Below are 27,771 nucleotides of genomic sequence, written 5' to 3' on the forward strand. Positions count from 1 at the left end.
CAGCTGCCTGACCAGAATAAGCTGTGTGGGGGCCCTGGGAGAAAGTCACCCCAGCGACAGTGGGCCCCCGGGCGCTGAGCCCCGAGACAGAGGCTAGGCCCCAAGTCGGGGCTCCACCCCCCGTAGGGTTCCTGGCAGCCGCACCCAAAGCCCCAGCCAAGGCCCCTAAAAATGTTTGAAGTAGGTGTGGAGTCTTGAGTAACATCTTAAGGGCCAGTGTGGCTGGAAAAAAAAAAAAGGCCTAGTGGAAAACTCTGTCCATCCAAGGCCACAGACGACCAGGAAATATTTTCTAAAAAGGGCTTTGATTGCTCCTGAAGGCTCAGGACAGAGTAATCGGGGCCTGGCCATGGCGAGGACTTTGTGACGTTACCCACGGCTACAGAAGGTGGGGGCAGACAGGTCCCCAGTCTAGGATTTATTTTCAGCTCTTGACGATTGAGTCAGGAGTCATGTAAACCTTAACAGTTTTGGATAAAGGAAAAATCACGTCCACGTTGATGAAACGTCTGAAGAGTCGACATTACTTTAAACGGCACTCTATTTCATAAATCAAAGTCACATTCTAAAAGGGAAAAAGGGACTTCCCTGGTGGTCCAGTGGTTAAGACTCCGCCTTGCAATGCAGAGGACACAGGTTCAATCCCTGGACTGAGAATTAAGGCCCCACATGCCGCGGGGCAACTGGACCTGCAGGTTGCAACTACTAAGCCTGCGTGCCACAACGAAAGATCTTCAAGATGCAGCAAAGATTTTGACACAGCCAAATCAATCAATCAATTTTTTTTTAAATAAAAGGGAAAAATGATAAAGTTCATTGAAGTGCCTTTTCAACACTGAAAATTACAGTTGCCTTGTAATCAATTGAAAATAAAGTCAGTGTTAGTCGCTCAGTTGTGTCTGACTCTTTGTGACCCCATGAACTGTCCACACAATTCTCTAGGCAAGAATGCTGGAGTGGGTAGTGATTCTTTTCTTCAGGAGATCTTCCCGATTTAGGGATCAAATCTGGGTCTCCTGCAGTTGCAGGCAGATTCTTTACCATCTGAGCCATCAGGGAAGCCCATATTAGTTAAGGACAGAAGTAGGTTTAAATGGTGGTGCTGTGTGACCTTGAGGAAATGTCTCAACCTCTCTGTGCTCCAGCGGAATAAGAATGAAGGCCCCTACGTCACAGGGTTGCTGTGAAGGTTCCAGGAGCTTCTCCATAAAATGTGTTTCAAAGAGGGTGAGAATCTCTTGAGCCTCCCCTTTTAAAAGTAGAGGCTCAAATTTTAATGAAATGGAGGTGATTACAAGGCTTTGTTGTCATCAAGAAACAGGTAGTCTCAGCTTGACCACTAATTGGATCCTGAAGCATCTCCAGGCCTTGGTTACCTCTACAGGAGGCAAATGACACCCGTCTATTCCATCTGACAGGAAGGTCAGGGTCAGAGAAACTTAGGAAATGTAAAGGCATAGGTAACTGTGATCTATCATCATGACAAAGTATCTTTATTAAGGGCTTCCCAGGTGGCGCTAGTGGTAAAGAACCTGCCTGCCAATGCAGGAGATATAAGAGATGTTGGTTTGATCCCTAGGATGGGGAGATCCCCTGGAGGAGGGCATAGCAACCCACTCCAGTATTCTTGCCTGGAGAATCCCACGAACAGAGGAACCTGGCAGGCTACAGTCTACAGGGTTGCACAGAGTCAGACATGACTAAAGCAACTTAGGACATAGTGCACGTCTTTATTATGTAATTTATTTCCTCTCATTCAACAACCTCATGCAAGAACTTTGAATGAGTACTGGGACCCAAATTTCCACTGCACCCTTATTCTAACAGATCAATTGCTCAAGAGCGACAGGCAAACAGTGGGGGAAAATTGGATATTGAGTCACTTTTCATTTTCTTAGTTATAATCATCGTATTGCAGATATGTAGGTACAAACACATGGGAGAGTTCTTCCATGGGTGCACGCGGAGTGTTTACAGATGATATCGCATGATGTTTGGATTTGCTTTAAAAATCTTCATTGCAGGAGTGGAATCTGGAGCTGGGTATAGATAAAAGAAGGTTGGCCATATGTTAATAATTGTAGGAGCTGGGTGAGGGCACATGGGAGTTATTTATATTGTATTCTCTACCTTTATGTCTGAAAACTTTCCATAAAAACAATACCAAAAAAAAAAATCCAGAAGGGTATTAATGATTAAGCATCCATGAGGGCAGCTGAGGACCATGTAGAGAGTCCTAACCAGGACAGTCAGGTAGCTGGGATGCAAAGAAGGTGCCCAGTTTTGGGAGGAGGCTGGAAACTGGACGGCCTGCAGCGGACAAAGCTTTGTGCTGCCACCATCCCTTCATATCTCCAGGTTGCTGTGGCATTTCTCCGGTAAACGGGGGCGATGAGACTGAAATGCTCCTTTCAGCTTGAACATGATATGATCTTCGAGGATTTCAAAATCAGTTACACTTCACCAGGTTCTCTGAATGGAACACACAAATCTCACTTTCAAGTGAACGAAGTCATTTACAATGTATCCAAAATGCTCTCAATTTAAAGAATCACCTGGGGAAATTGTCTGGGTCAGTATAACAAATATTTTGGTGAAGGTGTCCCTTCTGCTTCAATTTCTTCCTGGCTTTTCCATCTGTTTGTTAAGGTCCATTGACCAACACCTACAGAGTCTGGAGAAGTTCTTCCAAACTCCATTTCTAAGAGCTTAAGGATAATCTGGAAAAAAAAAATAATCCTTTAGGTTTCAAATCTCATTACAAAAAAAAAAAAAAAACACTCAAAGCCAGGCGTCTGCTTTCCTAGCTTAACCACCACGGAGGAACAAATATTACCTTCTTGGTGAGCTTGGCGAGAGGTTTCTTCTGGTTTCAGGTCACCACTGAGCATCAGGTCTGACTGCCCCGGACTGGAGATTGTAGGCAGAGTGGGTAGAGATCAAGTCCAGTCTGCCGGGCATCTTCTGAAAGGTGAATGTTCAACATCAATCCTCATAGGAGCCAGCTTCATCATATATCCTCCTACAAGCGGAGGACAGGAGAGCAGCTAACACAATGTTCTGGTTTGGCTGAGTCTATCAACCAATTGATGTGGGCTGTCTTCCCATTTTTCTCTGCCACGATGGACTGCATTCATTCACTGTACGTGTGACCCCAAATATATGGGCTTTATCCCCACGCCAACCAACTCTCCTGACGCCAACTGGGGGTCCGACAAGTCAATTTGGTTCTGACAGTGACCACAGGGTCTTAGCATAGACCCTGAGGTGACGAGCTCAGCCAACAAGACTTGCCCAGCTCAGATGGGGTGCCACCTGGACTCCTGACCAACAGGCCATAAATTCAGGGGTTCCCACAGCCTCCTCTTGGGGTTTGATCATTCCTAGAGCAGCTCACAGAGCTCTGGAACAATTTACACACTATTACTGGTTTATTAATGAACAATTCCGGGCTTCCCAGGTGGCGCTAGTGGTAAAAAACCCAACTGCCAGTGCAGGAGATTTAAGAGACTTGGGTTTGATCCCTGAGTGGGGAAGATCTCCTGGAGGAGGGCATGGCAACCCACTCCAGAATTCCTGCCTGGAGAACCCCACGGACAGAGGAGCTGTGGTGTTGCAAAGAGTCGGACACCCCCAGAGCGACTTAGCACGCACATAAAGGATATTATAAAGGATCCAAACAGACAACCAGATGAAGACGTACAGAGGGTGTGGTCTGGAAGCGTCCCAAGCATGGAACCTTCTGTCCCCATGGAGCTGGGTTGCATTGCCTTCCCAGGCGTGGTTGGTTAAGTCATCAGCCATGGGTGATGAACTCAATCTCCAGCCTCCTCCCCATCAGGAGGAGGAGGGATGGGACCCAAAGTTCCAACCCTCTAACCTTGGTCTCTTTCGTGACTAGCCCCATCCTGAAACTCTCTAGCGACCGTCCCCCCACCTCCGAGAGTGGCCTCATGAGAACAGAAGACACTCCTATCGCTCGGGAAACTCCAAGGAAGTAAGGAAGTGGGAACTGGGGACAAAGACCAAATATATATATATATATTTACTGTGTCACAGTTAACCTGAAGACTTGGAATGAAACGCCTGGAAATCTCACTTCTCCCAAGGAGTACCTGGTTTTTGTCCAGCAAGGACTCACTACTATTTTGTCCTTTCAAAAGCACCTGAATTCAGGAATTTCTTGGTGGTTCAGTGGTTAGGACTCCAGGCTATACTGCTAAGAGCACAAATCACACAGCATGGCCAAAAAAAAAGCACCCGAACTCACAGATCACTGGAAAAGCAGACTAGAAGAGCCTTTGAACAATCAGTAAGCCAATATTTCTTGAGCAACTACTCTGTAGGGACATTTGCTAAGGGCTACAGGAGGTACAAACGAACAAGAACGTCCTTGACAATGTCTTATTGAGAACAAGACGGAGACAAATCCCAGACTCTGACGCCTGCCCGGGGTTTCAACACCGTGGTCCATCCAGTACCACTTGGGTCCTTAGCTGCCGAGGACCGGGGCCTCCAGTCCCTACTGTGTGATGCAGCAATAATAGTAACACAGACTTATAGGGTTGTTGGGAGGATTAAATCAGCTAATCCCTGGAAACAGTGCCTGGTACATGCCAAGTGTTCTGTAAGTGTCTTGTGAACACCTGAGAGGTGCATTAATGCAAGAAGCTGCTATGGCCAGGACACATCGCACCAGCAAGACCTCCAATGCCCAAGGCCAGATGGACGCTAGGGAGGGTATGTTTGCCATAAGAATGGGGTTACTGGGGAGACAGGTCCCTGGACTGACTGGGCTGGCTTCCAGAGTGTCTGAGGCTTTTATCACCCAGTCTGAACCCCAGCCCTCTGGGGACTCCTGCCCTCAAGGAGTGTGGACTGGCCTGGACCTCAGAGAACCCAGGCTTTGTATCCTCAGAACAGAACTGTGAATTCTATGTGTGCGGGCGCTGGTCAGTCAGGAAGGGCTTCTTGGAGGAGGTGGCGGTGGAACCAAGGCTTTAAAGAATGGTGGGATTTCAGAAGGTTAGGGGCAGAGACAGTGAAGAGGCCAGCTTTGCGGTGGCCTATCTCCTCTGTCTAGAGACCCCTTCACTGGGCGAGGTCCTACGGCCACCCTTTGTCACGGTCAGGCATTGTACCCCGTCGGGGATGGTTCTCTTTCTCCCTGAAATCCCACTGCTGCTGCCCAAACAGAAACCTACTTTTTCTTGCCTGGCTCTCGGGAGAGCTGCTTCCTACATCCCCTCGCCCACAGAACAGCCCTTCTCAGATTTGAAGGCTGAGGTCATGCCAGCCCACCCCCGCCGGCCTTCTCGTCTCCCAAGGACCATGTTCGTCTGGTCCCCTCGAAGCCACACTTGGCGCTCAGCCCAGCTCGGGGGTGCCAACCCGCCAGTGGGCTCTGAGGCCTTCTCTGGCCCAACCCCAGGCTTGTGGCTGCTGTCTCATCACCCTCCCCTCCGCCCTCACCATCTCTGGAGCTGCAGAAATGTGGCTGTCCCTGGCACCCCGTCCCAGCTCAGCTCAGAGACTCTATTCTCAGAACCCTGGCATCCTACCCCGGACCCTCCCTCGCAGGAGATTTCCAGGGAGAAACAAAACCCAAATGGAGGAACGTTTTCCTATTGCATCACAAGACGTCAGCAGTGAAACACACACCCCGCCACTCACCAGCAGGGTGAGCCTGGGTGAGTGACATGCATGTTCCGAGCCTCAGTTTCCCCATCTGTTAAAAGGGGATAACAGTGCCCCTACACGGTGTTGTTGTGAGAGCTGGAGGAGTTACTATAAAAGAAGTATTGAACGGTGCCTTGTGCAGAGTGAGGGCCCTGTTAGTGTAGGGTCTGGTTGGGATGGTGGTTAAGAGGGTGGGAGACTGCATCAGGCGTCCCAGAGACATCATTTAACCTCTCTAAGCCCCAGTTTCTTCATCTTCTTACAGTAAGAATAATCATAGCACCTACTTCCCTAAAGTGTTGGACGACCATAGGAGATGCTGCCTGCTAATTGGTCTGTGTTAGTGAGGTAGCACCGTAATTGACATGTAGTAAGTCACATTAAAGCCTATAGCATTAAAAAACAAAAAAAAAGAACCTTTTTCCTTTAGTGTTTCTCATATGGATCATTTCTAAAGTTTTTGTTGACCGTGTCACAATATTGCTTCTGACTTATGTTTTGGTTTTTTGGCCCCGAGGCATGTGGGATCTTAGCCTCCCGACCAGGGATCAAACTCGCACCCCTGCATTGGATGGTGAAGTCTTTTTTTTTTTTTTTTTGGATGGTGAAGTCTTAACCACTGGACTGCCAGGGAAGTCCCAAGAAGAAGAATCTTAAAGGAAGAAAAAAAGAAAGGCTGATCAAGTCTGGATAGAAGAGTGATGACCAAACTCAAGAGAGATATAAAATGTCTGCAACTCACCCCTCACCCCAGAAGTGGCCCCCGTCCAGGGCACTCCTTGCCAGGCTGAACCAGAGGTCCCGAAATAGACCAGGATTCAATGAACAGCATATTTAAGCATGCCTGCTTGCCCCCCAGGAAACCAGGGGAGGAAAAAGAATCCCTTGAAGGATTTTTCTCCACCCGACAAACAGACAGACCTATTCCATTGGAGAGGGCGGATGCCATGGGTGCCACAGATTGGGTGGACTTGAGTGCCAGGGTCAGGAGCTTGGGCTTTTGAAAGACTGGTTCAAGTCCACAATTCTGCCAGTTACTGGTTATGGAATTTGGGTAAATTTCTTACTCCTTCCTAGCCTCAGTTTCCTCCTTCCTAAAGTGGGGATTGTGCAAAGTACAATCCCTGGTGGCTCAGAAGGTAAAGAATCTGCCTGCAATGCAGGAGACCAGGGTTCGATCCCTGGATAGGGAAGATCCCGCGGAGAAGGGAATGGCAACCCACTCCAGTAATTTTGCCTGGAGAATTTGATGGACAGAAGAACCTGGGAGGGAACAGTCCATGGTGTTGCAAAGAGTTGAACACAACACACACACACACACACACACTCCTTCGCCACTGAGCACATGCTCAGTCATTCAGTTGTATCTCTTTGTGACCACATGGACTGTAGCCTGCCAGGCTCCTCTGTCCATGGAATTTTCCAGGCAAGAATACTGGAGTGGGTTGTCATTTCCTCCCCCATGGGACCTTTCCAACCCAGGGATCGAACCTGTCTCTTGTGTCTCCTGCATTGCAGGCAGACTCTTTACCAACCACGGAGTAAGGAGAAGTAAACGAATTATTTGTTAAATGCCCAACACACTGGTAGATGTAAGCGCTGAATGAATTTGGGTCATTATTATCCATTCTGGATTTCTCAAACTCCTGAAGAGGCAAGGGCATTCCAGGCAGGCAGTATTTTGAGGGAATATCTGCTGTCTTCTTAATTGTTCTGGTTGGGGATCAGGAGAAGCAGGATGGGGCCATGACCTGAGCCCCGGAATGCTTCTGCCTCATGCCAGCACCACTGACGTGTGTGTCCATCCTGCGTCGGGGTCATGGTCCCCCTCTGGCTGCAATTGTCAATCCCGTCACCATCAACACCGCTCCTTCTGCAGAGATGTGAACACGCTGGCATTGTTTCCTCTGGCCAGTGGCTTCTCTCTGCCCTGTGATTGGTACCCCCGAGATTCCACTGCGGTCCAGGCATGCCAGCTATGTCAGCGTGACTCCGGCTGTGTGCGTCTGACATCCACATGGCCCCGTAGAAGGCAGGCTGCAGCGAAAGGTTATTTGGAATGCTGCTGAATGTTTGATGGCTGTCGGGTTATCTTTTTGGGGTTAGGCCATTAAAGTCGCATCTCGTGTTTTACGGAACAAAAAGAGATAAACTACCTGTTGAAATTCATGGAGCACGGAGGGAATTTTTAAGGATACAGACCCAGCAGCAGCTGAAAGTTGGTGGGTTTTTTTTCCCCTAAAACTTTGCAGTTTGTCTTCCACATGGCGATTTCACTTGAATTCAAAGCAGAGACACAGAGGGAAGCAGAGAGGCGTCACAGTAACAGACTCAGGAAACCTTGGTGCTCGGGGTCACTTATAAAGAACGTTGACCCATCTGTCTGGCTCCCATCACCCCATCAGAGAGCTGTCTGCTCTGTCCTTACTCTTTCTGCCCCACCTGCAGCATGCATCGTAAAGAAAAATCATTTTCCAGACAAATCAAAATGCCTCCTGGGTGTCTCTTAGTCACCCCCCCCCACCCCCGGCAACAGCCTTCCATCCCCGTGCTGTTCAGAGGTGGCCTGTGCTCAATGCTCTGGCCACAACAGCCAGTTCTTGGCCCTCTGAGAAACGGGACGCTTCGTCACTTTAGATCTGGGGCTGTGTCTCCTTTGCTCAAAGCATACTCCCCCTCCATCTTCACCCTCATCATCCAACCAAATAAGAGGCCAACCAAATGACAGGCACATTGCCAGGCCACGATAGGAAGATGGGCAGTCCAAGCATCAGAGCCTTCCCATCCTCCGCAACTGCACTCAAATGCCACCTCCTCCACGCAGCCTTCCCGGCTGTCCACTCAAGAGAGCCCCTCAGTCTCCTTCCTGTGCTCCTGTAACACTGAGGGGATTCCTATCTCTCTTGCTCTTATATTAAGGGGAAAGCCATGTGTGAATACATTTGCTCTCTATAGACTGTGAGGTTGCTGAAGATAGGGACCTCAAGGTGTTCATTTTCTATCTTGGACTACTTCTGAGGTTGCAGCATTAAGGTCTCAAGCCTTTTCTCCTCCCATGGACACTTAAATGCACAAAGAAACAAAGTACAATGATGGCACATCATTTATAAAAGCAAAAAAAAAAAGTGATGGGAGAGGCTGCCCACAGGTCCATTAATTATAGGAAGTGGTTAAATTATGATACATTCTAACTGTGAATGCAAGAGACCCGGGTTTGATCCCTGGGTTGAGAAGATCTTCCTGCAGAAGAGAATGGCAACCCATTCCAGTACTCTTGCCTGGAAAATCCCTTGGACAGAGGAGCCTGGAGGGCTACAGTCCATGGTGTTGCAAACAGTTGGGCGTGACTGAGCGACTATTAAAAAACCTTCTGCACTTAACAATGAATGAAGCAGATCTATATCAACTGTTCACTGAAAAAAATAAAGCTGCAGGACAGTATGTTTGGCATGATCCTAGTTAGGGTTTTCACAATTCCAATGCTCGGAAAAAGAAAAATGAGAAGTAAAGATCTCTCTGCTCTGATTGGGAAGGTGTTGGATGATCTTAAAATGTTGGGAAAATGAGATAGCATTTAAAAATGAATTATACATACCTAAATATTTATTTGAAGTGGATGTACCTTTATTTACTAATCTTTTTTAAGTTTTTAGTGGCTTTGCTTGTTGTTGCTTCATTTTGTTTTTTACTTTTTGGGTGTGCCACACGGCACATGGGATCTTCCTCAACCAGGGAGCAAGCCCATGTCCCTGCATTGGAAGCATGGAGTCTTAACCACTGGACCACCAGGGAAGTGCCTATTTACTAATCTCTTGATGTCAATCCAATGCCGAATTTTTAGCAGGGGTCCAATGATGGAGCTTTCCATCATCTCTCCTGGTAAGCCACACCCATAAAGCACCGACTGTGACTGCTAGTTTCATTTTCTGTAATGTAGAGGGAGAACTAAGAGACAAGGATGCAGTCATTTGGGTGCAGGTCCCTAAATCACGGTATGTAGAAGCTGTGTGTCCAACACAAGTTGAATAAACTCTGTAAGCCTCTGTTTCTCATCTGTAACAACAGGACATGGTAATAGTAACCATTGGTAACCGAGAAAAAACAAAAAAAGATGATTCTCTGTTCAATGTCTTGTTCTCTCAATAAGATTTAGCTGATCAATGAGGCATTTTACTTTCCTATTATCCTAGTACAGTAAGACGATGAAGAACCAGCAGGGGACCAGCCTACCTGGGTCTCTGGCCGTCTGTCTTCTCTCTCTGCCTTGAAGATACTCAAAGTCTAGAGATACCCAGGGGCGGTGAGGATTGTGGCATGAAGCACAGATGATGTGTGACAGAACTGTGCTAGGGGGTGCGGCAACAGAGAGCTGACCAAGTCAGTCTCTGCTCCAGAGGACATCTCAGTCTAATAACAAAACATTGGATATACATGGGAAGGTAATAATAATGAGGATGAGATTGTTAGCATAACTGACTCGGTGGACATGAGTGTCCGGGAGACAGTGGAGGACAGAGGAGCCTGGTGTGGTGCAGTCCGTGGGACCACAAAGAGTCGGACATGACTTAGCGACTCAACAACAACAAATAAGAATGGATTAGGATATTTTCAGTTGCAAATGATAAAATAAACCTCACAGAGTAGCTGAAATACCGAATTTTGTAATTGACTCAAGCAATGGAAAATTCCAAGGTTGGAAGGACTTCAGGAGATGCTTGATCAGATTTCTAGCTCTACCTCTCTTTGGTTTTTCTCAGTTCTGCCCTGCTCCCTGTGACAGTTTTGTTCTCAGGCTGGCTTCCTGCTAGTTTAAAAAAAAAAAAAAAAATGACTCTAGCAATTCTAGACCTCACATCTGAGACCATGTTGTCAAACTGCAGTCCCACAGGTTGCGCTGGCCTAGTCAAGTTCACATACCCAAGGCCAACTCAATCTCTCTGGCAAGGACGGGATTATGTCAATCGGCTTGGGCCAATCAGGGATTACCCCTAGATGGGGTGATGGAATTGATTCACATTTATCTTTACAACAACCGTAAGAGGTAAGTACTAGTAGCCTCTCTAGTTTATAGTGGCAGAAACCCAGCCCAGAGAGGCTAAGTAATTTTCTCAAGGTTGCACAGCTAAGAAGCAGTAGTGCCAGGATTCCTACTTTGGCTTTCTGACTCCAGGCCCCACATTCATAACCACTAAGCCCTAGAGTCTCCCAAGACACAAGCCCCAGGGTGGGGCCTGATGGGCACTGCGGACAACACTGGTTGGGTAAACTGAGATGAATGACTGCTGGCTAGGCTCAGTTGGTGGAGAAGGCAGGGCTTGAACTAGGTCTGCAGCAAGGGCGGGAAAATCAGAACCAGTCAACTTTCAGAGATAAGAATCATGTTATACCAGGAGTAACAGAGGCAGTGCGGTCAGACAGCTGCTGCCTGCCATCTATATACAAGCTGAATGAACTTTTAAAAATTATTTGACTCCTCTGAAGATCCCCTGGAGAAAGGAATGGCAACCCGCTCCAGTATTCTTGCCTGGAGAATCCCACGGGCAGAGGAGCCTGGTGGATACAGTCCATGAGGTTGCACAGAGTCGGAGGTGACTGAGAGACTAACACTTTGCTCTTGACTCTCTGAGCCTACAGGTGAATCAAAGACCCATGGGGAGAAGCTCAAGAGAGAAGAAGGACGTCCTTGGTGATCCAGCGGTTAAGAATCTGCCTGCCAATGCAAGGGACACGGTTTGATCCCTGGTTTGGGAAGATTCCACACGCTGCGAGGCAGCTAAGGCCATGCGCCACAGCTACTGAAGCCCACGTGCCCTAGAGACCGCTCCGCAACAGGAGAAACCACAGCAGAAGACCACGCACACAGCCAGAGTAGCCCCTGCTCAGCACACTAGAGAAAGCCCACACACAGCAACGAAGACCCAGTACAGCCAAAAATAAATACATAAATAAATTAAAAAAAAAAAGAAGAAGAAAACAAAGAATACAGTCCTGGAAACCCAGAAAGGAACCAGTAAGAGTCCAGCCAAATCGTAAAATGGAAAGTCTCTTGGGAGGGCAAAGTATGATGTCACAACTCATGGGCTTGCTGTAGAGACAAGTCTAAAGCAATTATTCTATAGCAACTCCACCGCGGCCAGCTAGGAAATAGGAAAGAGAAAGTGTTAGCTGCTCAGTTTTGTCCAACTCTTTCAGATCCCATGGACTATAGCCCACCAGGCTCCTCTCCATGGCATCTCCCAGGCAAGAATACTGGAGTGGGTAGCCATTTCCTTCTCCAGGGGATCTTCCCAATCCAGGCTTTGAACCAAGGTCTCCTGCATTGCAGGCAGATTCTTTACAGTCTGAGCCATCAGGAAAGCAGGGGATAGGAAGGAAGGGGATAAAGATGAACCCTCAGGAGCTATAAGAATATTCTAATAGATAGCTCCTTACAGTCACACAATTCCGGACCTTGATGGGACAACAGACAACATTTGGTACAATCCGATTATCTTATAGCTGAGGAAGAAACACATCAGAACACATGGTGAGGCTTGCAGGCAAACTGCTTAACGCAGTGCCTGGTAAACAGTAGGTGCTCAATAGATCTTAACAGTATTTCTCATCATTTTTTGAAGTGACTTATCTGCGGTATCAGAAATCGGTCAGTGACCCAAAAAGATGAGAATCCACATCTCTTAATGCCCAATGCAGTGCCTTCCCTTACGCTTAGCTTTTTTCTTCTATGGCAAATTCAAGACGAAGGATGCCAGGTATCGCTAAAAGAGCGGGATTAGTTTCTTTCACCCAAAGCCAGCAACCCTCCTTAGTACCCAAAGTGGGGGTAAGCTATCACAGAAAGAAAATGTAGGAACAAGCACCAGACAAGGAGTTTGGAAACCAAGATTATGGATGTTGATCTGCCCTTAATCAGCTCAGTGATCTAGCCAGTTGAACCCCAGTTCACTCATCTATCAAATTAGAGATTTAGGGAAAACGTAAACTAAGTTTCCTTTCAACTCTGAAATTTTAGGGAAGTAGGTTCTGCTGTTCACATTGCAATGGATTGCTTTGTAAAAGAACATTAATTGAGTTCTAGGGGAAAATGGTATAAGGCAAAGGTCACACAAAAATTGAAAGGGAGAAAAGACACGAGAGTTGGCTTTAGATATCTGGAGAACTCTCTAGTCACACAGGGGTTAGATGTACACTGTGAGGCTCCAGAGGCAGAAATAAGCACCCAGAGGAAAAGCAACAGGGACAGACTCCTGCTCGATACAAAACGAGATTACGTTCATATATTTGCGGGCTCATTTATTAGGGCCACGTAATGTGTGTAATTATTAAATCTTCCCGATGAATTAACCATTTTATCAACTGTTCTTTTTGTCTCTAGTAGCAGCTTTTGTCTTAAAGTCTATTTTGTCTGGTGTTGGCATAGCCACGTTAGCTCTCTTTTGGTTAGTGTTTGCATGATACATATTTTTTCATCTTTTTGCTTTAAGTTTATGTCTTTTAATCTAAAGTGTGTCTCTTGCAGATGGCATAGAGTTGGATCATGTTTTCTTTTATTCTGCCAACCACTTCCTTTGACTGAACTGTTTAGCTCATTTATACTTAATGTAATTACTAAGGTAGAATGGACATCTGTCATTTTGTTATTTGCTTTCTGTAGGTATTATGTCTTTTTTGTTCTTCTGTTTTCCATTGATAGACTCTTTTGTCTTGAGTAGTATTATTAAGGGTGACACTTAAATTCTCCTGTTTCATTTCCTTTAAAAAAAAATTTTTTTTTTCTTGGTAGATGTCCTGGGGACTACAATTAAAACAATGCGTTAATACCAACTTAATTTCAATAGTTTGCAAAAAATTTACTCCGTTACAACACTGTTCCCTCTCACTCTTTTGTGCTATTATTGTCATGCACATTACATCTTAAAGCATTATAAGCCTATCAACAAATGCCTTGAACCAATGTCTCTTAGCTTTACCAAGAGACCCAGTGTGTGTTGAGGGGAGAGTCTGGCTTCAGCAAATGGTAGACAGTTTTTGGCTCTTAACTATCACTTTCTGTTTGCACAGAGGCTCAAGGTCGGCTGGTGGTGAGTAATTAGGGCTTGCTCAAGTCTCGCCTATGTATGTGAAAAGCCATGCACAAGCGGTGCGACTTTCTAGATTCCCAAGAATATGTCAGAACTGTTCAAAGCCCATATGGACAGCACATTTTCCAGCGTTTCCTTTTACTTTTCTCAGTCAGCCTCTTGTTAGCTCCAATGGGTATCACCACCTCAGGTAGTTGAAATGTTAAACAATTACCGCTGATTGTTTTGGGCAAACACCCTGGGGATAAGCTTGTTCAGAGAGCAAGCTCTGAGTCAGGTCAGATGATGACAAGCCCTGAGAAAGAAGCTGTTCCAGAAAACTGATAGATAAGTCAAATAGTGACATTTCTCTACCCTTAAAAGAGCAGATAAGTTTGCAAGGGCGACAGGACAAAAGGAAAGCCTACTTAGATAGGCAAAAGTAACAGGCAGTGGTGGTCTGGTGAAAAAGCAAGGCACCTAGCCCAAAAGTTAAAAGTAGGGAAAATCATTATAACAGAAATGAACAGTAAGAAGTATCTAAAACCATTCAGAAAACAGAACCTATCTGTGAGTCACAATAAAATACTCAGAGAAGAAATAAGCAGAATGGGTAAATTGTAATGATATAGTTTAAATGAAAAGAAGCCATTAAACGAAAAGTTAATCCAAAGACTTAACTTCTTTAATTTCAGAAGTGAAGTATGCTATTTTAGTCCTAGACTACCGCCAACGGGCTGTGAGATTATAGATATTAAGTGAGATGCTGTCCCTTAGTTTTCTAAGGAAGAATTGGACTGTGTTTCCTAAATTTTAATAATTTGCATACAACTTTCCAAATTTTTAAAAACCGTATCTATGTTATCACTGCTTCAACTTAATTAATTTTTTAAAAAATGGATCCTTTTTTAAAACTTAAATACCAACTATAGTATTTGTGTAACTATGAGTTTGATACATTGCGTGTTTTTTCTGCTGCTCATTAAAATAAACATCAAAGCATTAAAACACAAAATGCTCCTCCATGTACCAACTACCTCACTTTGGTAAACAGTGGATTTTATATGTAAGCATCTCTCATTGTGTAAATGTGTTCTCCTTTGTCCCTTGCACAAGTTGGGAGATTATGAAGGTTGGAGGATTATCTCTGAGTTCATGTCTCTCTGAGGATGAAGTAACAGGATGTTTAGAATTGACTTGTTTGAGATTAAACCATGCTGGCAGAAGCCACTGAGTAACTGACCCATAGTGGTGTAAACAGTGGGTAGAGACACCCCACTATATTATGGGGACTAGACCTCACCTCTCATAACCCCAAGTCTAGTGCTTTCTCCAGGACACCATACACCATGTTTAAAAAAATTACAGGGGACTTCCCTGGCTGTCCAGTGGTTGAGACTCTGCGATTCCACTGCAGGGGGCGTGAGTTTGATCCCTGGTTGGGGAACTAGGATCCTGCATGCTCTGTGGCAGTTAACCAAATTAATTAGTGAATTAAAAAATAAATCTTAAAATGATATAGAACCGCCCAGAAACTCTCCCAAATGTAGCTGCTTATTGCTGTTGCTGCTCAGTTGCTAAGTCATGTCCGACTCTTTGCGACCCTGTGGGCTGCAGCATCCAGGCTTCCCTGTCCTTCACTGTCTCCTGGAGTTTGTTCACACTCACGTCCACTGAGTCAGTGATGCTTTCTAGACATCTCATCCTCTGCTGCCCTCTTCTCCTTCTGCCTTCAATCTTAGCCAGCTTCAGGACTAATTTCTCCTTCTCAGCAGCTAGGCTTTTTTTTGAAAGACTTTTGTTGCTGTTGTTGTGGACCATGTCAATTAAGACCAGGTCTTAATTGAGTTATTACAGTATTGTTTCTGTTTTGTTTTTTTTGACTCAAGGCACGTGGAATCTTAGCTCCCCAACCAGGGATTGAACCTGTACCCCTGCACTGAAAGACAAAGTCTTAATCACTGGACTGCCAGGGGAAGTTCCCCAGGAGCCACACTTTTAAGAAGGAAATAGTCTACAAACACATAATTTTATATGGTAAATAATTTACATTAAGTGGATTTTGCTCAACGAATGACATTTCTCACATGTTCAAAGCAATGAAAAGTGGGACAGAGCAGAAAGCTCCCCTTGCTTACTCTTAGCTGTTAGGACGCAAGGAGGAATGTCCAGTCTAAAGACTGCAATGCTGGAAATCCAAGGAGTCACTTGATGCCCTGGGAGTTCCATGGAGTTCGGAATAAGCCTTGCTGAAAAGAGGCCCACAAGGCTCTGAGCCGTCACTTAGTCAGGCTACTTAAAGAAGGGTCTGTGAGTGAGCATCCAGTTGAAACACTATGTCCACATATGCTGTGATGGGGCTGTGTTTGGGATGTGGAGGTAAGCACTAGGTGAATTTAAGTTTTGTGCTGGAATTTTCATAAGCACCAGAACGCTCCTATATTCCATATATTTTTACATTCCGTGAAGTTTAAAGGCTACCATCTTCCGTTGACTTGGGACAATGAAAGTAGTCTTTTCATCAGCTGACAACACTTAGCAAATGCTCACCTATGTAACATACTGAATTTAAAAGCTTTCAAGGGACTTCCCTGGACTTCCCAGTGGCTAAGACTGCACTCCCAGTGCTAAGGGTCCTGGGTTCAATCCCTGTTCAGGGAACTAGATCCCACATGCTGAAACTAAGAGTTCTCATGCTGAAACTAAGAGTTCTTGTGCTGCAACAAAGACCCAGCACAGCCAAATAAATAGAAACAAATATTTCTTTAAGAAATAGAAAGGAAATAAAAGATTTCAATCTATGAGGACTTAATATCTCCCAGATACCTAGGGAGTGAGAATACATCCACACAAATTCACAATTTAAGATTTTTTTATGTTAAACATAAAATACATAAAAGACGCTATTAGATATAATTCCTATTTTGATGACAATGATGATAAAGGCACAGGAACTTGAGAAATTTAGGGCTGAAAGGGAACTTTATGATCCTTTACTCCAGCTAGCTAATTTTGTAGATGAGAAAGGAACATCAGAAATGGAAGCACTTAAGCTATCCCCACGTCACACGGCTGGAACCAGAAGATGAGAATTCTGACTTCTAGGCTGCTGCCATCTCACCAACATGGTGCCAAGGACAAGATGTTTCCTTTATGTATTTTAGGAGACATCTGAGCTCACAATAAGACATCTACACTCTGCTCTCTCAACATCTGGATGAATCAGGATGAGTATTAATAAATGATCCACTTTTGACCTCAACTTCCCTAACCAAAGGAGTGAAACGCTAATCAATACTCTGATGCAGGGAAGGCTCATTCAGACGAGAAACAGATGGTCTGGGAAAAACAGCTACTCCAAGAAAGGACTGCTTGTAGACTGATGTACCAAGAAAGGAGTCTGGGTACTTTAAAAGGACTGACCAAACCCCAGACATGGAACCCATATAACCAACCAACAAGTTCCAATAAATCATTATCAAATTAAGAACACAGTTCAAGAATAACTTAAGAAAAATAATTTAAAAACACTATGCAGTCCAAGGAATAACTACTTGTGTAGACTGAATTTTAAAGAAAAGATAAATCTCCATGCCCCTGCCTTAAGGTGGGTGGCATAAGGTGGGTAAGACACAGCATCTCATTCCATGCCTTCTGTTCTAGGTTTTATTACTTTCCTAAAGCGTTCACGTATGGGATGTTAATTCTTTCCCAGGTTTGATCCCTAGACAGTGGGCTTGTTAAGGACAGGGACTATATTATCCAATACTTTTTCCTCCCTGCCAGTCTTACAAAACATTCATTTAGTGTCCAGTCTTCATACCCACCACATCCCTGACTTCTAGCACATTGTTTGACACCTGGTAAGGACTCAGTTTGTATCAAATAAATGAAACAATAAAACACAAAAGCCAAAGGCAATTTCCTAAGCACAGAAACCTCTGCATATCTGACTCCTTCATTAAAACCACTTAAATTCTACCTTACAAATCTGAAGCGTGCCCTCCGACATGCTCTGGTGTACTTCTGCACAGACCTGCGATGTTATCAGTTTAACACATATGTGATCGCTCAGCATGAATAACCTTGATGAATACTATATAGAATTTCAACTGCAGACTCCCTGACACAGAAGGCATATTCTATGACTGGCCAAAATGTCATGAGGGTCCATCGACCGTTCCCCTGTTTCTAAGCAAGACTGCATCTAATCTACAGCAGAGAGCCAGGTTTCTTAAATCTGAAAGAGCTCCACTGGGTGAAACATACAGGCAGCCGAAGTCAAGTCTTAAGTGTCTAAATGGAGGGTCAGACCTTGGTTTCTCAAGGTAAAGTATGGTTTTCATCCCAAGTGTAGCAGATTTCACTGGAGTTCGATTACCGACTTACTTAAATCATTTGCTAGATGACATAAAATTGCTGGTAATCACACTACAAAGAGTAATTATCTGAACTCTCCTTATACAAAGGCAAGTAAATTGAAGCCCTAGTCTATATTCTGTTAGGGAAATTTATAATTAGGCATGCCATTTTATTTAAGAAAGAGAGATACATAACAAGAATATATGTTCAGAAATAGGGGGTAAAAAATAAAAGGCTATTCACCAGTTTATTGAAATTGTACAAAAGGGAGTTCATGGACTGCTATGTGAAACAACTAAATTTCTTGAGTTTAATAGATTTTAGGAAGACCCCACACACACAATGGCCTGCCCACATGTGATGCGTGATCTAGACTCCCTCTCCCTCAAAATATTTCTTTAAAATAATATTTCATTATCCTGAAATAATTGGTGCCTGTGAGATGCCAGATGTAAGACATTTCATCTGAAACCTTGTGTAAACCCATACCATTCACTTTAGAACATCTTCCTTGACACCAGGAAAGACTTTAGGTCCTGAGTTTGCATTTGCCTAAGGGACTGCCTGGCTGCTCTCAAAAATGGAAACATATGTGGGCACGATGAAGGAAAGGATTTGTAAATTAAGCAAAGGATTTTTCCTGTTCATTTTTAATCCTGTGCCTTTCCCCCACCTCTCTTAAGCAACATGACTACTAAATTTTGGTGACTTTTTATTTTCAAAAGCACAAAATCTAGTGCTTTTGCTGTTATTTCCCAGTGAAAAACCCTAATTTGGGGATCCATTTCTTTATAACATGCTCACAATTTTTAAAGAAAAATAAAGTGCAGGCTCACACACATTCACTGGAAGAGAAAGAGACAGGTGGATTATTACTATTTATTATGATTATTATCATCATCATTATTAAATAGGGCTTGAAAGAACATACCTCTGTATGTCACAAAGAAAAAATTATTTGGTTTATAGCTGATGGAATCACAATGGAAGTGTGATTGGAGAGGGCTAACAGAAATAAATCAGGACTTTCTGTTCTAATTTCACCTTCCACACAAACCCGTGTCCTCTGAATTTGTGCTTTTCAGAGTTGTTTATATAATGCATAGGCACAGACTTTGTTTCAAGTTCATATGAGAGCAAATGCCCTTACTTAAGTAGGAGTGTAAATCCATCCTAGCTGGGATTGTCCAGCATACTTCTGCAAACTGCTTGCTTTCAAGTCAATCCCAAAATAGAAAGAACATCTCTCTCCAGAGGTGCACATTTTGAAGATTATAAAACTTAAAACATGCTCTATTCCACATTTCAAATTAAAAATGCCAACAAAAGACCACCAAGAAAATAATTTTTGAAAAATATTCCATCTGCCTCCTGAATTTTGCCACCAGGGAAAAAAAAACCCCAAACAAGAACAACAATAAAACCTAAAACCTCAACAAGAAAACTATGTCTTCGGTTTATATTAATTAGGTTTTTTTTAAGTTTGCAGAATGTGAATTCAGGGTGTTGTACAGCTATGCTATAAAGTAGACTAACAAATGCTGACAATCCTTGTGTTTAAAAATTGAAAAATAAAATATGAAATAAGGACTATTTGTTAGAAATATTTTATATTGCTTCAATTTGGTTGTAGCTAATACACAGCCAAATAAAGCCACAAAATCGAAAGAATATTCAATCATACTAGAAAAGTGAACATTTTCAAGGCAAATGAACGTTTGAACTTGGGCAAAACTGAAGTGTTTATAAAACAAAATAAAATGACCATTGCTCCAAGAAAATTTCTGGTAGGGGTAGTCTTGATATTTCACTAAGGATTTAAATGTACAAAATGCTTACTCTGATCTCCCAGAACTTAAATGTCTAAAGTGAAGCAGGAGTAAAAGTTAAAAGACATTTGTCTTTTTTGGTTTCTTAAACACTTCTTTGACTCCTTCCCTTTCTTTTTCTTCAATAATTTATTCTATTTTTCTACCTTTGTACATACAAACCAAGTGCCCATCAAATCAGGCACCAAAAATCAGGAACTCAAACACAGTTCACTCAGACTGACCTTCAACAGCAAGTATTGACATTTTTTTTTATTAATTTTAACTCTTTTTCTCCCACCAGAAGAAACAAAACAAAGTCTCTTGGGTCACATCAGCAACCATTAAACGAAAAAGAAAGAAATAATGAGTTAAAAATAGAGAGAATGTGTTCAAACGAAGGAAGAAGGTTCATAACCAAAGTCTGACATCTTCAAAAAGAAACAGTTCCACACTTCATATCTGATTCAAACAGAAAGCTTCTCCTTTACATTTGAAACAAATAATTCCACCTTCAATCCACATTTTCTAAGAAACCCCCAGCTTTCTACATCTGATTCCTGCAACAGTCTCTATACCTCACTGAGGTTAAAAGCTAGTTCACATTTGACTATTTTTTCCCCAAACATTCCCACAAAACTCCTTGTAAATTTCAGCAGAAACTCAGCATTGTCACCGTGGGTTTCAGGAATGGCACAGTTCAGATATCAACCCCCCCCCCCCCCCCCCCGCAAACGGAAAGATTTAAAAAGACTTTGCCCAAATGCAGGGGAAAGGAAGATACTTGGGCTCACTCTGCAACTGCTGTGTTTAGCTCTGGGAGTCTAGGAGGTTCTCCCGGAGCTCGGACACCATGGGGGTACCCAGCGGGTGGGAGGGGAGTCGCCTTAAACGTTTGACGACCGATTTGTGAACTCTTGAAAAGTATATAGTTGTAGATGGATTTGCTCCTAACCCAGTAAAGTTCGTCCCAAGCTGCTTCTATGCAGACGTCACATGTCATTTTCAGCGCATCAGCCAGTCGGTATTGAAGGAGTGGATGGGGCGGGTGAGGGGGGTGGGGGTAGCAGGGAGGAAAAGTCACGCGTGAAAAACTTCTGGTGTCAAAATATGTGCCGAACTCCCTGCCGGGGAACAGAAAGCACACCCACGTCTCCATCACTGGAGAGGCGGAGGAGAGCCGGGTGGCGGCGCGTCGCGACCAGCAATCGCGATATTCAATCTGATGTCGCCAACGAGCGCAACTGGACCGCAACCCAAAGAAATCAGCTTTTCGCGGAGCTAGCAGCAGCTCGCGGCTTCCAAACGCTGAAAATCAGCTCCCCCGGGTGGAAGATGCGGGGGCGGGGGGGGGAGGGTGGGGAAGGCCTGGGAGCCGGTTGCCGCTCGGCTCCGGGCGGGCGCGCACGGCGGGTCCCAGCGAGCGCGGCGGCCGGGGGCGCGCGGTAGGAGCGTCCCTCGCGAGGTGCCGGCCACGCCGCCGCCGCCGCCGCCCGCCCCCTCCCCCGCCGCTTCCTCTCTCTCTCCCAGCCCCTTCCCCCACGTGTGGGTGACGTCAAAATTCCGCGAAAAAGCCGCGTGGTGGCTCCTCCAGCGGAGGCGCGATTCCGCCGCCCAGCGGGCCCCTCCCGGGCGCCGGGGGCGGGGGAGGGCGAAGCAGTGAGCCGGCCGGTTCCCTTTCCTCCCGGAGGCCGGGCCCGCCGACGCCGCGGGCCAGACGCCCCCCGCCCCAAATCTTAGTGGAAAAGTCACTTTTTTTTTTTTTAAATAAAGCGAATACATTTCCAGGGCTATTTTCGGCCGCGTGAGGCGTGTCCAGCAGCTGAATCAGACAGGAAGAGGGGGAAAGTTCGGGTCTCTTTACTTTTTATTTTTTTTCCAAGGGAGAGGAGGAAGATGTGAGGTGGGCGAATGGACGGCAAGTGTTCCAGACCCCCGTCTGTCACGTCTGCCGCCCCAGGCTACGCAGCCCGGGTTCGAGCTCGGACCCCGGCAGGGCGGCTGGAGAGCGCAGGCCCCCGCCCGACTCTGTCCCCGCAGGGTCCAGGCGCCCCGGGGCCGCCACGGGGAGGGGGCAGCCGTGCGAAGTCCCGGAAGCGCCCTCACACCTGGTGTCCCTGGGCCTGGCCGGGGCGGCGGGGTGGGGGGGGGCTCCCGACGGCTCATCCCTACCCACTCACCCTCTGCCCGCGTGCGCTCCAGTTCCTGACCTGTCGGTCTTCCTCGGGCACATTTTTCTAACTTGCTGCTACCGCCCCCCCCCCCCACGCTCCCACTCCAGCTGCTCCTTCTGCACCCCGTCCGGTTCCTCCCTGGTACCCCGGGCGCCCGGAGCCGGGACTCGGACCCTAGAACATCTACTTTCAAGCGACCGTCGGGTTTTCGGCTTTTACTGCCTGTCGGTCCCTAAATGGGAAAACCCCGACACAGCTCCGCTCTAGGGGGGGCTGTAAGGGGTGGGGGGAGGGCCTGAGCCCGAGCTCCCCTCCCCTCCCCCCACCCCGCCTGAGCGCCCCTCTGAGGACGCAGCTTCCCGTCGACGGCGGGATCACCTGGCTGGGCGGCGTCCGCCAGGTGAGCTGGGGCGTAAGTGTGCTCAGCGTTGTCGGTTCCTGCAGAAATGTGCCTATAAACACCCTACACCTACAGGGTTTTGTACACTTTCCAACCGAAACTCCACAACGCGAGGGGTGGTGAGCCGGCCAGGGAGGGAATAAAAGTCCAATAAAACTGACGTTCGCTAAAGGTTATCACTGATCCTTCGAAGGGTAGGAATTTTTTTCCCCCTCGAGGGATGGAAAAGGAATAAGGAAGAGCCAACATTCTCTTCCCCCCCGCCCCCAACAGTGACCAGTTTTGACTTAAAAGCCAGAGCACAAGTTTGGTTTTGGTTTTTTTTTTTTTTTTCTTTCCCCTCTAAGCCTACGTCTACACTGAAAGAAAATGCGCAGGTTTGCCCAGAAGGCAACGTGCCTTTTCCCGCGTGCGAGACGGTGTGCTTTTTAACAAGCAAAATTAAGCTTTTAACACATGGTCGGAGTGGCGACCAAAAGGGAAAACTCAGTTTCCAGTCCAAGCCTCCCGGAGACATTCCTGCCAACCTCCGCACCCTCGCACGCCCCACCCCGAGCCTCGGCGCCCGAACCACTGGGGGATGGATTCGCCGCGAGGCTGCAGTTCGGATAGAGTCCGTGATCGGAAGGGGAAGTCAACGGGGAACTGGAAGGGGCGAGCCTGCCGCGCGGGGAGCGCCCGCACTGGCGGCTCTGGGTGGACGGAGAGGGCGGCGGGGAGAGGGGCACCCGCCTGCGCCCCTCCCCTTCACAACCGCCTACCCCCCGCCCCCGGCCCCGCTCCCCGCCGGAATTTCTCTGTAAAGCCAGACGGGTTTGGAGTTGGGGGGAGGGAAGGGGCGAGGGGGCCCCTCGGCTCGCTCCAGAGACTTGAGGCCCTGCCACCCAGGCTTTCTCCCCAGGGTGGGCGAGGCCCGGAGGACGACCACCCGCCTCTTCCCCGCCCCCCCCCCGCCCCCCGCTGCCCCTCTTCAGGGGACCCCGAGCTCAGGATGCTTTCTCTGCAGGGAGGTGGAGAAAAGACCGTGCTGGGTTAGTTATCAAGTGATGTCAAGAGGCTGGGGGCCCTGGCCGGCTTCTGTCCTTGCCTGTCGGGGTAGATTTATACTTTAAAAATACCTCTCTCGCCCCCACTGCCCCCCAGCCCCCTCCACCCCCCACTCCTGCAGGCTTGCTTTGATCCGCTCAAAGGTGGCTGAGCTGAAGTTTGAGTAGGTCTTTTATGGGGTCTTAAAATGTAAGTTAACGTATTTATCCGGAGTGACTCAAGGCCTGAGTCGGGAAGTCCACGTTGACTGAAATCAATAGGTGATTGTGAGGGACCCGCTCTTTTCTGAGGAACATGCTCCTGGGCCCCGGGTGTCACCCGCCGCGCGGGGCTGTTTCATTTTGAGTTTGCAACTTGGGTTTTTCAGCGAGCTTTTTTTTCTTCCCGAAAGCTAATGGCTTCCACCGCAATTAGACATTCTCCTCGCCCGCCCCCTTCCCTCCCCTTTCTTTACGTACAGTCGATTGGATCCTAATTCCTGCGGCTATTGATAAGGTCGCGAGCGCCCCGGCCTCTCCCCAGCCCCCGCCCGCCCCATCCCCGCTCTCCCTCCGCCCTCCCTTCCTTGGCTTCCTTTTGATGTAGCGGGGAACGCGTCCTACTAAAAAAAAAAAAAAAAAAAGTAATCTGCCCGGTAACAATCAGCGCGCAGTAGCAGGAGACCCAGAGCTATTGGCTATGCAAATAGAGGGAGGGGAGACGGCGCCCCAAACTCTTACTCACCCTTTTAAAGCGATAGCCCCCTCCACTCAGCCACCCACCCACCCACCCCTTCCGCCCCACCCTCGTGGAAAGGGGCTGGCCCCGGGGCCGGAGTTAATCGCTCGCACCTCTGGTTTTCTGCGCGCTCCCTGCGCTCCCTTCCACCTCCCCCTCCTTTCGGGGAACCGCTCGCCTGGTTCACCCATCCCGCAATCCCCCCCGCTCACACTCGCCCTCCGTGCCCCGGTTCTGAGACCCTCCTTGCTCAGCAAGGGAGGTGCTGGGCTGACCTCGGGGTGTCGCGAGAGCCCCGACCCACGCGGCGCTCGCCGCACGTGCCAGCTCGGCCAGCACCCAGGACGCAGGGCCCGTTCCTTTGCCCCTTGGAATGAAATATCACAGAGGGCAGGGTGGTGGGGGGGGGGGTGGTGGCGGGAGGAAGGAGGTGAGGAAACGCCCCCGGATCCCCTCCCAAAGCGGCTTTGACCAGAGGATGCGTCGGAGCACGTGTCGGAGCCGACCGCGTCTCCACCGCAGTCCAGCTCTCGGGGAGAAAGCCCTGGCTGCGATGTAGGCGTGAACCCGGAGGGTCCGCGAGGGTGCCGGCGAGGGACCCGGGGTGGGAGATCTTGGGCCTGGGAGGAAACGAAGGGGTGGTGTCGTTTGCGCTGGGGGAGAGACAGGGAGCCCAACCTACCCCCTCTCTCGTCCCCCTCCCCGCCCCCCCCCCCTCCCCGGGCTATTTCCTAGAAAGCTGTATCAGTGTGGCCACGCTCGGCGCAGACACCTCGGGCGGCTTGTCAGCAGATGCAGGGCGAGGAAGCGGGTTTTTCCTGCGTGGCCGCTGGCCGCGGCGGAACCGCTGGTAGCCCTGCCCCCGGCCTGCGGCGGCTCGGGGCGCCTCCCCGCGTCTCCCAGTGGCGCCTGCGGCGCCCCAAGAACGGGAGGGTTTCTGCTCCTAGGTCACATTCTCCCACGTCGAAGAAGCGCCCCCTCCCTCCGAACACCCACCCCTTCGCCTTCTTCCTCTCCCCACACATCTCGGGGGGGGGGAGGGCGGTGGCACGGGGCGGAGATGGGGGGGTAATGTATTCGGTCCCTAGAATCGGGTTTCGGAAACCGGCTGAAAATGATCAAGAACGTACAGTTCAGGGCCATACATACCCTTTCCCTCTGGGTATGCAAAGTTAACTGTTTTCCAAAATCGCCCTCCTTCGGGCTCATATAAGGGATCTTATTTCTCAATCGTCTGAGCCCACCTCATCTTCAGCTCACCCACCCGTCATTCCTGGATCTTAAATTCGTGGGCTGGAGTGTGGCGATCATGTTTGAGGAAGCCAGAGTCGGAGGGTCGTATTTTTGGCGGGATGCACCTACAGAATGTGCTGCAATTACAGGGAATGAGTAGGGATCGGTGGGTTTTTTTTGTTTTTTGGTGGGTTCCCCTCTCCTGGGCCCCTGGCTTGGTGGAGGGAGAGGGCCTTGGAGAGCTAAGGGAGAGGGTGGGGGGCGGCGCGGGGGACCGCGTTTGAAGTTTGGTCGGGCCAGCTGCTGTTCTCCTTAATAACAAGAGGGGAAAGGAGGGAGAGACTGAAGGAGGAGGGGAGGACCGGGAGGGGAGGGAAGGGGAGGAGGAACCGGAGAGGGGGGTGAGGCGAGAGGGAGGAGAAGTAACTGCCCAGCCAGTTTGCGTCACTGCCTCGGCGAGCGGAGAGCCGAGCGAGCTGGGGAGAGCAGACAAGTTTGAAGGGGAGGGCAGAGAGAGTCAGCCGCCCCCGGGGCGCTCCTCTCCCACCGCCCATCCTATCCCTTTTCACTCTTCTTCCCCGGCTTCTCTCTCTCTGCCCTTAACTCTCTCCCCCCCCCCAAAAAAAAACCCTTATTTAGCCAAAGGAAGGAGGTACGGGGAATCCTCTCCCCTCCCCCTCCCAAAAAACCCCCCAACTTTTCCAGTCCGGAGATCGCAGGGGCGCGAGCGCGTAGCCCGCTGGCCATGGAGCTGCTGTGCGGTGAGGTGGAGCCGGTCCGCAGGGCTGTGCCGGACGCCAACCTGCTCCACGACGACCGCGTGTTGCAGAACTTGCTGACCATCGAGGAGCGCTACCTGCCCCAGTGCTCCTACTTCAAGTGCGTGCAGAAGGACATTCAGCCCTACATGCGCAGGATGGTGGCCACCTGGATGTTGGAGGTAGGGCTGCAGGCAGGCGCTCCCTCGGCCCCCGCGCCGGGTCCCCGAACCTGGGCGAGGGCAGCCTTGGGAGCCCGCCTCCCCACTCCTGCGCCAGAGCTTACCCCCGCGCCCTCGGCGAGACGCGTGGCTTCCTCTCGGTTCCTTGCGGGGGGGTGCAAGATTCCCGGGGGGAGGGGGAGAGCAGCGAGGTTGTCCCAGGGCGGGGGGGGGGGGTTGGGGAGCATCCCGAGCGCGTGTGCCTGCATGTGGCTGCCACCTCTTCCCACCGGCACCCACCCCCGCCGCGACCTTTTGCTAAGCCGAGGCTGCTTTCGGTGCCTTGAAGAAGAGAATAGGAGGGTGAACCCCGAAGTTAAAAAATCAGCTGCGCCCCCGCCCCCAGGCCAGGGCAAATGGGTCCCAGCCTCGGGTCCCCGCATGTGGTCGGGACTCCGCGTTGGCACTTGAGGGGGGAGGGGGAGGGCGGAGGGAGCAGAGAAACGGGGAATTCAGGAGCCCCGGAAGTCACACTGAAGAAACGTGTGTTTTCGGGGAACCCAGAAGAAGCACTTCTTTCCCCTTGCTCCGAACCCTTGCCGTGTGCCCACGTCTGCACGGCTCCGGACCTGCCGCGGTTTCGCCATGTTGCTTTGTAAACTCGGGGGTGGAGAGGCTGGACGCGTCGCCTGCTCCCCCTCGCACCCCACGACCCCGGTCCCCCCACTCCTGATGGCGCCCTCGCCCCCCCATCACCCACCCCGCCCCCTCGTGAAGGTTACTTACGGTTCGGCCTTCAGTTTCCTGGGTGCGGAGATCTGGGTGGGGTGGGAGGGGGAGGAGGTGTGTGCAGGGGGGATAGCGGGCCCCCCCCCGAAGGAAAGGCCGGAGCCCCCCGCGCCTCTCTCCGGCGGCTCCCCGTCCTCGAGCGTCCCCCAGCTCTTCGCCACTGTCCCCGGCCTCTGCCCTTGTGGGCCGCGGCCGGACACTCCCGCCGCCGCGCTCTCCCCTGCAAGTTTCCCCTCGGGATCCGAAGCCCCAGGGGTCGCGCTCCAGACCTTCCCGGCGCCCCAAACCTCCGCTGCGGGAAGCCTGGGTCCTCTGCGGGGTTTTCACGGCGAAAGGGCTTTTCTGGGATATTTCCTCGATTTTTAATTATTTTTTGAACCCGTCTCCCCTGCTCCGACTCCGGCCGCCCAGGCTGCGCGGCGCTCGCTCCCTCCGCCCTCCCCCCGCTTCCCCACCTCTCCCCACCCACCCCCCCAAATGCGGCCCCTGGGCCGCGAGGACCCCTCCCGACAATTTTTTCAATTGTCGGGAATGATAGAGCAGGGTCTGGGGATCCGAATGAGACCAAGAACGAGACCCCCGG

At 48.9% G+C, this 27,771-nt stretch overlaps 1 protein-coding gene and 1 long non-coding RNA gene across 3 annotated transcripts in view; one reads left to right on the forward strand and one right to left on the reverse strand.

Moving 5' to 3' along the window:
• Positions 1–1,727: 1,727 nt before the first annotated feature.
• On the reverse strand, positions 1,728–27,617 carry LOC122424009. Of its 2 annotated transcripts, none has more exons than XR_006264269.1 (3): positions 27,186–27,617; positions 2,837–3,022; positions 1,728–2,720 (listed from the first exon to the last, which is right to left on the reverse strand). It is a non-coding gene; the product is annotated as an uncharacterized LOC122424009 (long non-coding RNA). The 2 variants fall into 2 exon arrangements; XR_006264270.1 differs by lacking the exon at positions 27,186–27,617 and adding an exon at positions 22,462–23,168.
• CCND2 (cyclin D2) overlaps positions 25,918–27,771 on the forward strand; it is a 28,390-nt gene continuing 26,536 nt past the window's right edge. The window contains exon 1 of the mRNA XM_043441606.1: positions 25,918–26,420. Coding sequence (XP_043297541.1) covers positions 26,226–26,420 — 195 coding nt within the window. The 5' untranslated portion in view covers positions 25,918–26,225. The remainder of the gene's footprint in view (positions 26,421–27,771) is intronic.

Source organism: Cervus canadensis, chromosome 21 (assembly GCF_019320065.1).
Source record: "Cervus canadensis isolate Bull #8, Minnesota chromosome 21, ASM1932006v1, whole genome shotgun sequence".
Lineage (NCBI taxonomy): Eukaryota > Metazoa > Chordata > Mammalia > Artiodactyla > Cervidae > Cervus > Cervus canadensis.